Here is a 14,636-nt window from a genome sequence, read left to right as displayed (position 1 = left end):
TTACAATTATCCGATATATATATATATAGTTAGATGAACAATTTACGGCCAAATTCATATACATAATATGTCAACATAACGTGGATGAAAAACCTTATAAATCAACGTTGAAATCATGTTGATCAATCATGTTGAAAGCAACGATATTTTTACAAGAATTAAATTATTTTTTGGCGAAAATAAGAAAGGAAAGATTGATGGTAGAGAATCACATAAAGCAGTGCTACTTTGAAATCGATAGCAAGGAATAAATCAAAATATTGTTTTTATGAAATTTGAGTAGTTATTTGTGTTGTAAATATAGGCTTTAAATGCTATTCATGAGGAAAGAATTAGAAATAAATGTTAATTTTAAAAATTCGCAGTACTACGACTAATTTTAAGATATAAAATACATCAACGTATACTGCTGTAATTTGGGCGATACATAATGTTACATTATTATTAACATTTGCCCTTATCATTATCATTGTTTATTTGTAATTATTATTATTATTATTATGACTGTTATTATTATCTTATTGTAATTGGGACTATTATTTTTTTGTTGCCGCTATGTAGCCAGTAGGTATGTCTAATATTTTAATGTGAAATTGCAAATCATGTAACCCAGATAGAATATTATATTTTATTTATTAGATATGTAAATAGAACACTTATTTTAGAATATTTATTATTATGCTTTGAATAATTAAAATTATGTATTGTGCGGTCAACGTTTAACATATGTTTTATTACCCTTAAAATAATTGTCAAATTAAATAATTCCTAAAATTTAAAACTTTTATGCATACAATAGCTTCCATTTTTAAAAATATGTAATATAGGCTATTTAAAACTGCACTTCAAAAAGTTTTACTTTTAAAAACCTGCATTATGTAGTTCACTTCCCATATATTTTTTCCCTTCAAAATATGTGTAGTTTTAAATAAATTTTAAATTATTAATTCCATTGTTGCTTTGGCAATAATATCACAATTGCTTTATCAGCAATATTACTGGTGATACTCTTAAAAATGTTTTACTAATTGAACATTTGCTACGGAATATTCATCTTTATACTTCGAATAATGTTATTATTAAATATTTTGAAATAATTTACTATTCACGTATGTTTTTAATATCAAAATATCTGTTGCTTTAAATAAATAATAAAATATAAAATTATCATTTGAGATAACAGTAATACCACAACTGTTTACAAAAGTAACAAAACTACTTTCTGCTAGTATAGTCTCTAACTAGCATAGTCTCAAAAGTGATATGTAGCTTGAAATGTGTACAAGAGATGCTCGCTGGTTGTCAGTAGGACTCGAACTAAGGACCTCCGGGTTTGAAGAAGGATGCTCTAACAAATGTAGTTGTATACTCCAGTGCAGGGAGAGTTAGGAAGTTTTATGTAGTGGCTACCACAATAACACATCATTCATGACATATGGTGCAAAGAGTTACAATTTGGATAATATGGTCTCGATATCTTTGTAAAGAGATAGGTAATTTTAATTTCCCTTTTTGCTTATATCTCAAATCTTTCAAGCGAATGGATCATATGCTATTATGCGTCATTATGCGGTGACCGATATATAGAGCTTCCTTACTCTCTTTGGACTGGGATGCACAATTATGTTGTTTCGAGAATTCAACTATGATGGTTAGAGTATTCTACTATGAATCAGGAGATCCTTGGATCAAATCTTACTGCCAGCCAACAAACATCTCTTTCACGCATATCTCCCCCCACATTACTTCTGAGACTATGCATTTTGCTCGAAAATGAGCATATGCTTTTTCAATTTTGAATGCATGGGGTTTTCGAATTTGACTTTTGTTTGTTTCGGAGCTATTTTCACACTTGTTTGTACAATTTTGAGAAATCATCCATTCCAGTGAAGAATTTTTTTTTTTTTAATAAAATACCAAATTAAATTCACATTTGGAGCTGCAAGAATATCGCAGTTGCTATATCTGCAATGAATAACAAAGATACTTCCTCCAAAAAATTCACTAAAAATATAGTTATTGAAAGATATTTATTATAAATTACTTATTAAAATATATTTAAATATGTTTATTATAAAATATTTATTAAAATAATTTTTCTTATTAAATTTGGAAAAACCTTTCTTAAAAATTCTGCTTTGTGTCGCCTACTTATCGCATATGTTTTTACATTCGAAATATTTATTGTTTTAAATAAATACCGAAATATTAAATTCACTTTTAAGATAGCAAGAATACCGTAACTACTGTATATCCGCAAGAATAACAAAACAACTTCCTTCTTAAAGTTTCAAAGCAGCATTGGAGTTTGCGTCAAAGATATCCCTTTTTCCTTTCGATTTTATATTCAATAGGGGTAGAAAATACTTTTGTTTCAAGATGCCCTTTTATTCATGTTGATAAAAGAGTTCTAACAGGAGAAAATCCGATTTCAGCGGTTTCTGATTTTTTTTTCTTCTTTATTTCCAAGAAATCTCATTCTCCTTTTGGAGGGCCAATACATTATAGTCGTTGCTTGCTAAGGTAATAACTTTCCATGATTTATGTTAAAGTTGTGCAACGTTAGAGGGAATTTATTTATTTTTTTCTCTTTTACTCTAAATAATCCTTTTATGCATTCCTATTTCTGGGCTGGTATGCCTATTTCAACTTTTCAAGAAAATTTTCGGTTTTGTAAGATTGAAAGCTCTGAGAATACCAATCGCATTTTCAATTTCTTATTTATTGTGCTTCCGGGCATTCATAAATACAGTTATTGCTTCAAAAAGAGGAATTCTCTGCCATATGCTTTTCGAGAAATAAGGGGTAAAATAAACTGCGTCACTTTTCTGTGACGTCGGAAAATATAATAAGGGTATTCGCTTTCAGGTGAATTCAAAAATTTATTTTAATATGTTTTTGAGACAACCAATTTAAAAAAAAAAGAAATATTGGCTGACATCATATTTGTGAAGCAACAGTAAGCTTTTAAATTTATTTTTGCGTTATTTGTTTAGGAAATTAAAAGCTGCTAAGTGCAATGTGAAAAAAAATACTACGCGGATTATATTTGATTTATTTTTCGGTAGAGTGTTTCTTGGCTATAAGTCCAGGATTTATATGTCATATGTAAGTACTGTTTAACGCATCGTATCTGACATTAAATAATGCTCAGATAGAATCCAGTAATAAATAATTATTCCAGTGATGAGTGCTTTTTCCTAAAGTGCTGTTTGGCAATAGACCCATGACTCGTATGCCATATTTAAGCACTGTTTTAATATACTATATGGTATAAACTAGCACTCAGATTAAATTTAGTAATAAATAACTATCCCTGTGATGTGCGCCTCTTAAGCTTCATTTATAAAACACTATTCTACATAAATTTTATAATAAAAATCATAAAACATTACTCTAATAATGATTTGATCTGTTACAATAATTCTATGGTGTCTTGGTGACAGAGACACTAACTCATAAGCATACTTTCCTTTCTTTTAACAGAATAAAGCAATGAGCAAAATTTTCTGGGGAAGTTTAGTTGAAATGATTAAAAAAAATGATTAAATCGATCAAGAGTTTTAGCTACCTTAGACCAATTAATAAATAGATCATCTTCTCGAAAGCGTTTTAGGCTAAATTTTTTATTCCTCTCAAACGATGGATATTTTGCACATGAGAAAGGTTTGTTTCAAAACTTTTCCTAGTCCAAAACTTTTACATCTAGATCGTAATTCTAAATCTTTTGCAATTTTGCAAAGATAGGATACATAAAAATAAATTTACTTTCAGAAAGAACATTTTAAGAGAATCTGACTCACTCTCAAAAATGCTGTAAAATTTTTCTAGCTTAAATAAAAATTCTGTCTACCAAAGAGAATATTTTATTTCCATTCTCATATTGGTATGAGCAACAAACACTAAAATATACATCAATCACCGCAGAGAATTTTTAATCAATTGAGTGGCTTTAAAAAAGTGTTAAATTAAAACATAGTTCAACAATTTTGAACAATAGTATCATGCAATTAAGTTAGATTGCTGTGGTTGAGTGGCGTATAGAGATAAGTTATCCTTTCTAGAAGACTATTTAAAAATTTATTCGCTTCTTCATTCAAAAAGAAAATATTTTTTAAAGTTGTACAGGAATAAGTGAAAAAACCTGTCTGGCAGTAGAAATGTTTTATCCCGATCCCCTCGTTGGTGTAGGCTAGAAGAAATTATTGAGTCTTCACTGAGTTTGATCGATCATTACTTCTATTTTATGATAGGGGAAGTTCGAAAAGTCTAGTAAATTCTCAGAAATGTCAGTTTAATGTTAAAAAACAATACTGATACCAAGAACAGCAACATTGTGTAAAGTTTTTGAAGCCCTAAGAAAAAGTTAAATAGAAACAGAACTGAACCATAATATCAGCTCAAGAATCACGATACTGGGCTCATCTTGCCACCATATTAAACGGTTGCAACAAATTTACAGCTTTTAGTTAGTGTGTGCAAGCGCTATTTCAATTTCTTTTTCATTTTTATCTAATTTAAAATTAGTTTAGCCATATTGCTAAAAATAAGAGGAAATGAGTCTGAAGGAAAAGAAGTGAAAATATCTTTTTATCAGAAGCCATAGAGTTGAATAAACTGTCTTCATTTACACATGACGTCAGAAAATAAAAATCGAGTTTTCTTTACATTACGAACGATATTAAATTAAGACTTTAGATTTTAATATTCTGCGGAACTATTTTAAAATATAGAACGTATAATATGATCGCAAGCGCGATTTCAATCTCCTTTTTTACTTTTATATAATATAATATTAGTTTTGCTGTATTTCTAGAAAAGAAAAGGAAATGAGTCTGAAGGAGAAGAAGCGAAAAGATCTTTTTAACCGAAAACATAGAGTAGAATAAACTGCCTTCATACAGGACGTCAGTAAATAAAAATCGAGTTTTCTTTACATTACGAACGATATTAAATTAAGTCTTCAGATTTTAATAAATCGCGGAACTATTTAAAAAAATAGAACGTAGAATATGTAACATTTTCTGTTACTATATACCAAATAGGTCTATCTTACTATACAGGTTACAATTATCCGATAGGTCTTTACTGGATTGTTCTTTACATTGCAATATTTTGATATGTTTAAAACGACTAATCTAAGTCACACTTTTTTAATTGCTTATAAAATCTCAATAGTTTAGTTCAGATAATTCACTAAAAAACGTTTACAAATATATAAAACCGAATAATCCATTATGAAACTAAAAGTAATTATTATGAATATTAAATGCTCATTATGATAGGTTTATTAAGTTGACAAAGATTGAACTTCATATTGTAGAATAATTGTTAAAAACGCACTTTGTTTCTTAAAATATTCAATTAGATTTAAATTATGAAAAATACGCATCGACAAAGTAAGTAAACTTGAAAATATTCAAACGAAGCTAAGAAATATTTAAAAAAAAGTTATAGCATATGACAATGGAAGAAATTTGGAATAGTTGTATTGAATGTAGATAGAAGCGTTTTTCAAATCTATCACATTTTTAAATATCTCTCCGCAGAAACTCTTAGAAATTAGAAAGATATAAGTTTTTTTAAAAACTAATAAGTCAATTCTGATTTAGATTTTAATATTTTCAATCGTTCCAAAGCATATAAATTTCATCTTTTAATTTTCTTTTCCTAATTTCTCTTTTTTTCTAAAGCGTTTATGATCATTATATTGAGAATAGTATATAACTGACTTTCATTTTATTTTATTTAATAACCGTCGTTGAACAGCCGACCCAAATTTAGGTTTACGACTACTAATGTTCAACTCCGTTGCCTTGTAATTTTGATCCAATACAGAAAACAAGGAAACTCCAAGATCAGTACTCCCGGAGAAGATATATATAACTGTATTATGATATACTATCATTATTATTTTCTAATACATACTTAAATTTAAAATTATAAAGAAAAAAACTTCATCATATTAAAATTAAATGCCCGATAATGGAATGGAACTGATAAAGAATTTTTATGCAAAAAACGTTTTAATTCTTGTTACCAGCCGACCTATTTTTTCGTTCAATTTTGCATTTTTCATCGTATATTTTATTTAATTAATGATAATAATTTCCTTTGCTTTCTAACAAATATATGTCACTATTACATTTTCGTTTAAAATATTATTGTTCTAAGACAAGCAACTAAATTAAAAAATGAATTAAAATGTTTCCTGTTAATTTCTAAGATTTTTAAGAATTCTTGAAGATTTTAAAAATTATTTATAAAATAAAAAGGAAACTTTTGTGTATTATTGATAGGTTTTATAAATAAAAATTTTTTACAGCAATAAATATATATTCAAAAGGAAGTCAAACGTCTTAAATTCAATTAACCTGAAAATAGTAAGACATTAAAAAAAATTTTTAAGTAAAATTTTTAGCAGCTGTAAACCATTAATTACAAAATGAATAAAATAGCTTCCTTTTCCATGGAATCTTAAAATTATTTTTAATACGTTAAATCTTTAACATTTGCAGCCTAAAAAAATATATATTTATTACGCATTAAAAATGATTTCATTTAGTACATAAAGTACTGAAAAACAATCTTTAGTAACAGATTTTTGTGTTTAAATTGCTAGCATGGTGTAGGCCTTTTACAACTGGAGGTGTCCTCCATTTATGAAATTGATGACTAATTTGATTTGATGAGCAGGATAACATTAGTTATTATATTACGTGATACGCACTGCAATTCTTAGTCAGCACTTAAAATATAATTTAATAATATAATAATAAGATTACTAGCTATTAACAAATTGAAAACATATATTTTTATTATTATTTAAAGACAATTCTAATGCGAACTCAAAACATATATGTCATTCATAAAAATTTTTATTGAATAATCTGAAAAAAGTAAAAACAATAACAATGATGATAGACAGATAAATAAATAGTTTTTAAGATGATATTAAAGCATCTTGAGTTGTATGAGTAAAATACGTTCTAACAATGAAGTAATTATTATCTACTTTGTGTTTCCATTTTACTTTATTTGTTAATAGTTGTACAAAAAATTGAAATAACTAACCTAATTCTAAACATAAATTATTTAGTGTAATAGAAGACTTATTCCCTTAAAAGCATAAAACATTTCTCCTTATTTATAAGAGCTTTATTTTGTTTTCTAGGATAAGAGTCTCCAGATCACGTAAGGAAGCAATTGTTTTCAGGTGCTAACAGTTAACTTGATTTGCTCAAAGAAGCTTTAGCGGGTTTCCTAATGAGAATGTTTATGGAGGGTTTGTTAAAAAGAGAAACAAGAAGGATAAGAGCTTGTAGAAACTTCTAGAATTACTCTAGATAGCATAGCAAAAAAGAGCAATCTAGTTTATCTGGTGTCTTATACAAATTAATTTTACTTTCTTATCAGAAGTTCAGAATTAAATCTTAATTTTTGCATACGAATGAGGCATAGATTTTAATTTACTTTATGTATGTTTATGGAAGTAACGTTAAATTTATTAAAAAAATTAATTCTACTTATTAATAGCGTGTAGAAAAATTCCTAATAAAAAAATAAAATTAAAATTATGTAGTAAGGATCAATTAATACATAAAATATATCAGTCAGCTGAAAACGAAGAATTTGTGGAGTTTAACTTTCAACGTACTCCATTATCTATTAAATAGTGAGGTTTTGCAAAAATTAACGGTTTCCCTTAACTCTTTACGCCAACACTAGTTTTGATTCACAGCTATTGCGAGAAAGTTTTCCTCCAAATGGCTGTATCAGTAAGGAGTCGAAAATAAAGATAAGCGTTACGGGTAAAATAAAACGTACGCTTTGCAAACTCTCTAATAATGTTTAGAGGAACTAGATTATCCATCTAATCGCATTATTATTAATTTAAATCAGCAATATTTTCTATGAATATAACCAAATATTTATAATATTTATTGTAATTATTTGCAGAGTAATAGTTTAACGAATAGAAATTATTATGAATCTCATACTGATACGGTATTTGTTTTCCTAATTAGGTTCTCAGGTTCTGCTTAAAATGTTATAAAAATAATCATTCCTCTATTTTCTGAACATTTACAACAAAAAACACAAACAAAACAAAATTCGAACTTATACTTTTAAAAAAAAGAGATAAATGTAAGGCGAATTAAATTTACTCTTAATTCTGGTTTAGATTAGTTTTAAATTTATATGGAAAAAATACGAAATACTACTGTCATAACTATCAAATACCACAGGTTTTGCGCAAGGGATATTTAGCAAAATTATAGATCGTGACCCAGACGTGGATCACAGTGGATACTAGGTGAATTGCACTGTGTAAAATTCGGAATCAAATTACGGTAAAAAGTACCGTTTTACCATAAAATACTTTTTTACCGAAACGTGGTAAGAGTCAAAAATCTGATATACCGTAGTTTTTACAGCAATAATTACAGTAAAATCACTGAATCACTATAATTAAATCAATATTACTGTATAAATTACGATATTACATTTTTTGGTATAAATGGATTTCACGCACACAAAGAGATGGTTTTTATATCATAATTTGATCCAGAATTTTTAATAGTAGAGAGATTACCAACGCTTCGGAAAAAATATAAAGTATATACATTCCTTTTTTCATATATTTTGAATGATTTCCATGATATACATAAAAAGCATAAAATGAAAAAGAATGGATTTTTTTATGAATCTTATTGTTAAGTTTATGTGTACGTTAATATTTTATGGTTTATGAGGACTATCAGTATTAAGTTTATGAATCATATGATTAATTAATTTATGCTTTATAAATAAAATAATTTCTTATATTATGTTTCAATAAAGAAGAGCCGAACCTAAACAATTTAAGCTGCATTATTAAAAATAATATAAATATAAAATAGATCTCAAGCAGTTTTAAAGCATCGACCTATATCGTTTGCTGTCCAACAATGTTTCTATTTTAAAAGCTATGTTTCTTCACATTTGCATAAAAATTAACATTTAATAAGGAATTTATTAGAAAAATAGATCTTTATGTCACCAAGTATCAAGCTGCATATTGTGGGTTTAAACTGATACAGTTACAAAACAGCGCTATTCTCTTACTACACAATAATATATATTATTTTATGATCTCATTTTATAGTTTTATCGGCTTTATCTTCTTCAGAATTGAGTCGATTGTGGAAAAATTTGTTTTTTTCACGTTCTAGACAGAAAAAGATTTTCCTCCGTCCTCACAGAATCAACTCTTTTTCTGTAATAAGACTTATAAAATTGTTCCAAATTTTACTTCATGCAGAGCATAATGTATAGAATATTTCAAAGGATGCCATTATTTTAAATACCAAAGTTTTTCTTAAAACACTTTTGAGTAAATAACTAATCGCTAGTTTAAAGAAAGATTAGCTAAAAATATGATAATTAGCTGAAAATATGATAATAAATAAATTTCATAAATTTTGTTTGTATATAAAAAGGCATAACAAAGTACTTGTCATAAGTAAAATATATATTTGATTAGAGAATAGATTGTTACGAAGTTTTTTGTTTTATAAAGAAACTCTTTAAAAGTTTTAATAAAGTTAGAATATTAGAGAACTTGATAAATATTATTATGACATATGATAAAAGGCATATGACATATGATTAAAAGGATTTAAATTTCAAAGAAACTACTTGAAAGAATTAAAAATGCATGAGAAATCAATAAATTAATATAATTTACAAAAATAAACTTTTTTTAGTCAATACTATTAGCTTTATAATCTTATATATTAATATTGTATTTATTATACGTTTTCTTTATCAAAAACAGCGATCTCAACTTCATGAAATACAATTGGTTAAATGGTCTCAAATTTTTTTGAGAATTCCAAAGCGCTATTTTCTTTACTCTTAACCGATAGTTACTACGATGCTTTCAAATGATTATTTAAAAAAGAATTCTCAAACTATTAATCATAAATCTACTGGATAAGATGTAATAAAACATTTAAAAAAGAAAATAACTTTCGAAGAGTTCTTAAAAAGAAATTAAATATATACTTCTCTTATTTTTTATATAATCTTTTAAGATTTAGAATAAATAAATTTGAATTATTTTTAACACTTTTTTTTTGTAGATTTTGGTTAAATGGTCTCACTTTTTTTAAGAGTTCCAAAAAGTAATTTTCTTAACTCTTAACCGATGGTTACTACGATGCCTTCGAATGATTATTTAATAAAGAACTCTCAAACTATTAATCATAAATCTACTGGATAAGAAGTAATAAAACAATTAAAAAGGAAAATAGCTTCCGAAGAGTTCTTTAAAAGAAATTAAATATTCACTTCTCCCCTTTCTTATGTAAGCATTTAAGATTTAGAATAAATAAATGAAAATTTTGTAAAATTTTTTTTGTAAATGAATTAGTTGGGTATCAAATTTATCTCTGGATTTTATGAGCTAAGTATGTTTTTAAAATATGTATCCCTTCAGGAACAATATAGTTTTTTGTAATGTTATTGATGTAATGTAAAAATCAATTAAACATTTAATGGGCAAATGTGTAGAAACTAAAAAAACTTAGCGTCTTAAAACTTATGTCTTACTAAGTAATGTAAGTCTAAGTTGGATGGCGATAGAGGAGAGATGGCCAGTTTAATTATTCTCGATATTTCTTTTTTATTTATTAGAGGATATTCAGTTTTGCAGAAAGTAGTTTAACTTGTTTTTCAATATGGACAAAGAATTGCTTTTTGTGACAATAAAAAAGGATGAAAAATTTTCATGTTTATTTTATTTTGGGGTCAAATACCTTTTATAAATTAAGAATTCAGTCGTTTTTCAATGCTTATGTTATCTATTTTTCAATTGTACATATGTAGTCCAATCTTTGTTTCAGAGTAAAAAATAGATTACATAAATATCATTGTGAAGTAACACTAAAACTTCAGTGACTATCTCATCAACTTTAGGAGAGATGTTCACTTTTTATTAATACGTATTGACAAATCAGAAATCATAGAGTACTTAAGAAACTAAAAATAGATCGCAAAAGTGAGAAAATAAAGTATTTTTTGTAAATTAGTAAGTATTAGCAAATAAATACCAGTCAAATCAAATAAATATACGGCTGATTGTTTAAAATGGGTTATTTTGCATATTCTAACTTTCCATTTTCTTAGATAGTGATCTGATTTCTATATTAAGGAGAGATGGTAACTTCATATTTTAATTTGAAATTATATTTTTTTTTAATATTTTGTTCTCAATATTCCCTTCTTTTTTTGCACAGAATATGCTGAGAACATGTAGGAGAATTTAAAATATGCATAAGCATTGTTTGTTTCTCTATTCTTGGTACTTTTAATTCAATTAAAAAAATTATGGGTATCTATCCTAATGTTACTCTATATTTTTAACTTAGCTAAATATCTTAAGTTGTAAGTCAATTAAGAGAAGCATTTAAAAAGTATTTTCATAAACGGTACTCAAATTTTTTTTCGTTTTTCTTGTCCCTGTTATTAGATTTTAAAGAAATAAGGTGGTGTCAAATTTTAATGCAGAAAATGGGACAATTTTTCTTCACAAACGAGGTTAAGAGCAGAAAATTTTACAGTTATGCAATAATGAGATCAAATTCTAAATTTAGACTCTAAAATATTTATTCTAGATAAAATAAAATGAGTTAATTAAATTATTTCCTAAGCATTTATTAAAAATTTTATCCTTATTGTACAAATTTCTGAAGCAAATATTTTACACAAAAAAATTTATTGATATAATGATATAAAATTATGCAAAAACAGTATCCTTTATTCTTAAATTAAACTTTTTTTAAACATTTCATTTAACATAAACGAACCAACAGATTATTTATTATCCATCTAAAAAAATCAATATTCAATAAAATTTCAGATTTGTTTAAAATTTAATTTTACACAAATCTGAAAAATATCGGAAAATATTCAAATTAGCAATTAGTTTCATATCTTAAATAGTCCTTTAATATTTCCTTTTTACATTTACTTAAAATAATCATTACGGAAGAGCAAAAGAAAGAAACATTAAGCATAGTTGAAATTTTCAAGCAGCGTAATTAGCCTAATGAGTTTTCAGATTATTAATTATTTTGCAAAACGCATTAAAAGATAATTTAAGTTTTGTTGCACAGAAATATAAAGAAAAACTTTCAGCTATTTGAACAGCTTCCAATTTTCTTAGCTCTTAGCCTTAGTAGTCTTTAAAATACTGAAATTTATAACTATAAGATTATTTTACGGTTTAAATTATTTTAAAATTTGGTCTAATAATCTGGAAAGCTCATAAATGTTTTATATTAAAAATATTAAGTTTAAACCTTTCTTACATTTAATTTCAAATTTTTCGGAAATATGTTTAAATTTTTACAATAGGTAATTCAAACATCTGCTGCATTTGTGAAATGATTTGTATTGTAATGAATGACTGAGATATTAATAAAACAAAATTATTAAAACATTATAATATATAATTTTTATAATGCTATTTCTATAAATAATTAAAAGCTAAATACAAGTCTAATCTAAAAATAAGGAAAACATTAAATTTTTAAAGCAATTTTATTTTAAGCGAAACCATAATAACGTTGATAATGCTAATAGCAATTAATGATCTTAACTCATAACAATTATATTCAATTCATGTGTCTCCTGGATTGAAAAACATGCTATTTTCTTGAAGTTTTAAAAACTTTAAATAGAAAGAGGGTTTAAAATTAAAAATGCTTTCAAAAATTGAAAAATAATTAATTTAACTCGAAGAATATAACGCTTCAATTTCTTTTAAAATTTGATATTGCTCTTCTTTTTTAAAAATGACTTAGTTAAATAACATTGATATTTTAATCTAATTTAATTGACTTCAACGTTTCTATTTAAATAAGCAAAATAAAAAAATCTCATAGGTTTAAAATGTTTTAAATATCTAATTAGCTCATTATTTATCAAACATTAGAGTTGATAAATTGAATTCCTTTGTATAAAATAATCACGGTGACGCTTTAAATAAAATAAATTATGTTCTTTAAATTCAAAATCTGTTTTATCCCTATTTAATTAAAACAGATTGTTCCCAACAAAAATTTAATGGCTATAAAATACATTCAAATTAGGATTTTTTTACTAATTCAATTAAATAAATTAAAAGTTCCATTAATATAAATTGAAAATACGAGTAATGCTTACCTGCTTTTGCATTTGCTGTACAACAATTCCAACCACTCCAAAATATAAATAAAATAAAAAACATTCCAGTGAGCATTATGTTAGAGAACACCAAATATTTCCATTAAATTATTATTAAAAAGTCATAATTAATTCGTTGCTCAAAATTCATAAATTTGCCTTCATGTATGCGTAGAAAATTTCGCAGAAAGAAGTCGAAATTTTGTTTCAGTTTCTATGTAATTCGTATACTTTGTAATCAATATAAATGTAACTGATAATTTTATCCCATAGAAAAAATAAGAGTTTTATACAATAGTAAAAAATAATGATCAATGGTGATAAAAAGTTAAAAGATAAAAATCTATCATCGGGCTTAAAACGGAGAACCACAAGTTTCGCAATGTCAGAAGATGAGCACTGAATGGAAAGGATCTGTAGGTTGCTCGAATATCCAATATCATCCAACAGACGCCAATTTCCCGCAAAAATATCGCCAAGGATGAAACATTTCAGCCGATTTCGGCTCACTGATTGCATATCTCATTGCAATTCTCAAAGAGAAAGGGATTTAATTTGCCATACATTTGTAAACAGCTCAAGATATTTTGAATAATGTGTAACCTCATAGTAATCCTAAAATATGTATTTAAGAATAACCCATACTGCAGAGATTTCACCATAGAAGACATTTATTCATTTTAAATAAAAGCAGCTGTACTTTCCTAGAAAACACAGATTTCTCTCACAAATAAAATGCTTCGGCATAAATTCTAACCTGAAATGCATTAAATACATTATTTACATCAGAAATTTTATTTCTTCATCGAATACATCACATATTTAAAAAAAAATCAAAATTTATAACATTTTGCAAACATTCTCTTAGCTGTAAGTATTAACATTTAGCATATTTAATCAAAAATAAAAGAAGAAAATTGTTTTGATATACTTTGCATTTTCTTTTATTTCAATGATGTAATAGCTATTGTTACACGAAGAAATAAATTAAATAATTAATGCCAAGACATTTCTGTTTTAATATAAGAGCCTTATAAAATTAATCACATAATTTTATATATAAACCGAGATTCATTGTTTTGATTTTATGTGTATTTTTGAAGTAAAAATAAGATAAACAACTGAATGTGAACTTCATAAAAACAACTGTGATGTTTTACAATGATTTCTTAACATCATTGTATGAAATCCAGCAATTTATAAAATACTTCATTTTAAAATCAACCATCCAAAGTTTTACGCCCTACACTTCTGTCTTTATTTTTTAGTCACAATATTGTTTAATAAAAAAGAAATGTAAGGTGAATGAAGTGTAAGAAATATATATATATATATATATATATATATACATATTTAAAGTCAAGACATAATTCAACTGAATCGGTAAGCTATTATCTGATTCAGTTGAATTATGTCTTGACATA

General features: G+C 25.9%; 1 protein-coding gene across 1 annotated transcript in view; it reads right to left on the bottom strand.

Moving 5' to 3' along the window:
* LOC107454996 (nephrin) overlaps nucleotides 1-13,619 on the bottom strand; it is an 89,292-nt gene extending 75,673 nt beyond the window's left edge. Inside the window, exon 1 of the mRNA XM_016072376.3 lies at nucleotides 13,213-13,619. Within this exon, the coding sequence (XP_015927862.1) occupies nucleotides 13,213-13,288 (76 nt within the window). The 5' untranslated portion in view covers nucleotides 13,289-13,619. The remainder of the gene's footprint in view (nucleotides 1-13,212) is intronic.
* Nucleotides 13,620-14,636: the final 1,017 nt, after the last annotated feature.

Source organism: Parasteatoda tepidariorum, chromosome 1 (genome assembly GCF_043381705.1).
Source record: "Parasteatoda tepidariorum isolate YZ-2023 chromosome 1, CAS_Ptep_4.0, whole genome shotgun sequence".
In the NCBI taxonomy this organism is placed as follows: domain Eukaryota; kingdom Metazoa; phylum Arthropoda; class Arachnida; order Araneae; family Theridiidae; genus Parasteatoda; species Parasteatoda tepidariorum.
The sequence above is the reverse complement of the archived record's forward strand: the minus strand, read 5'-3'. Positions and strand labels throughout refer to the sequence as shown.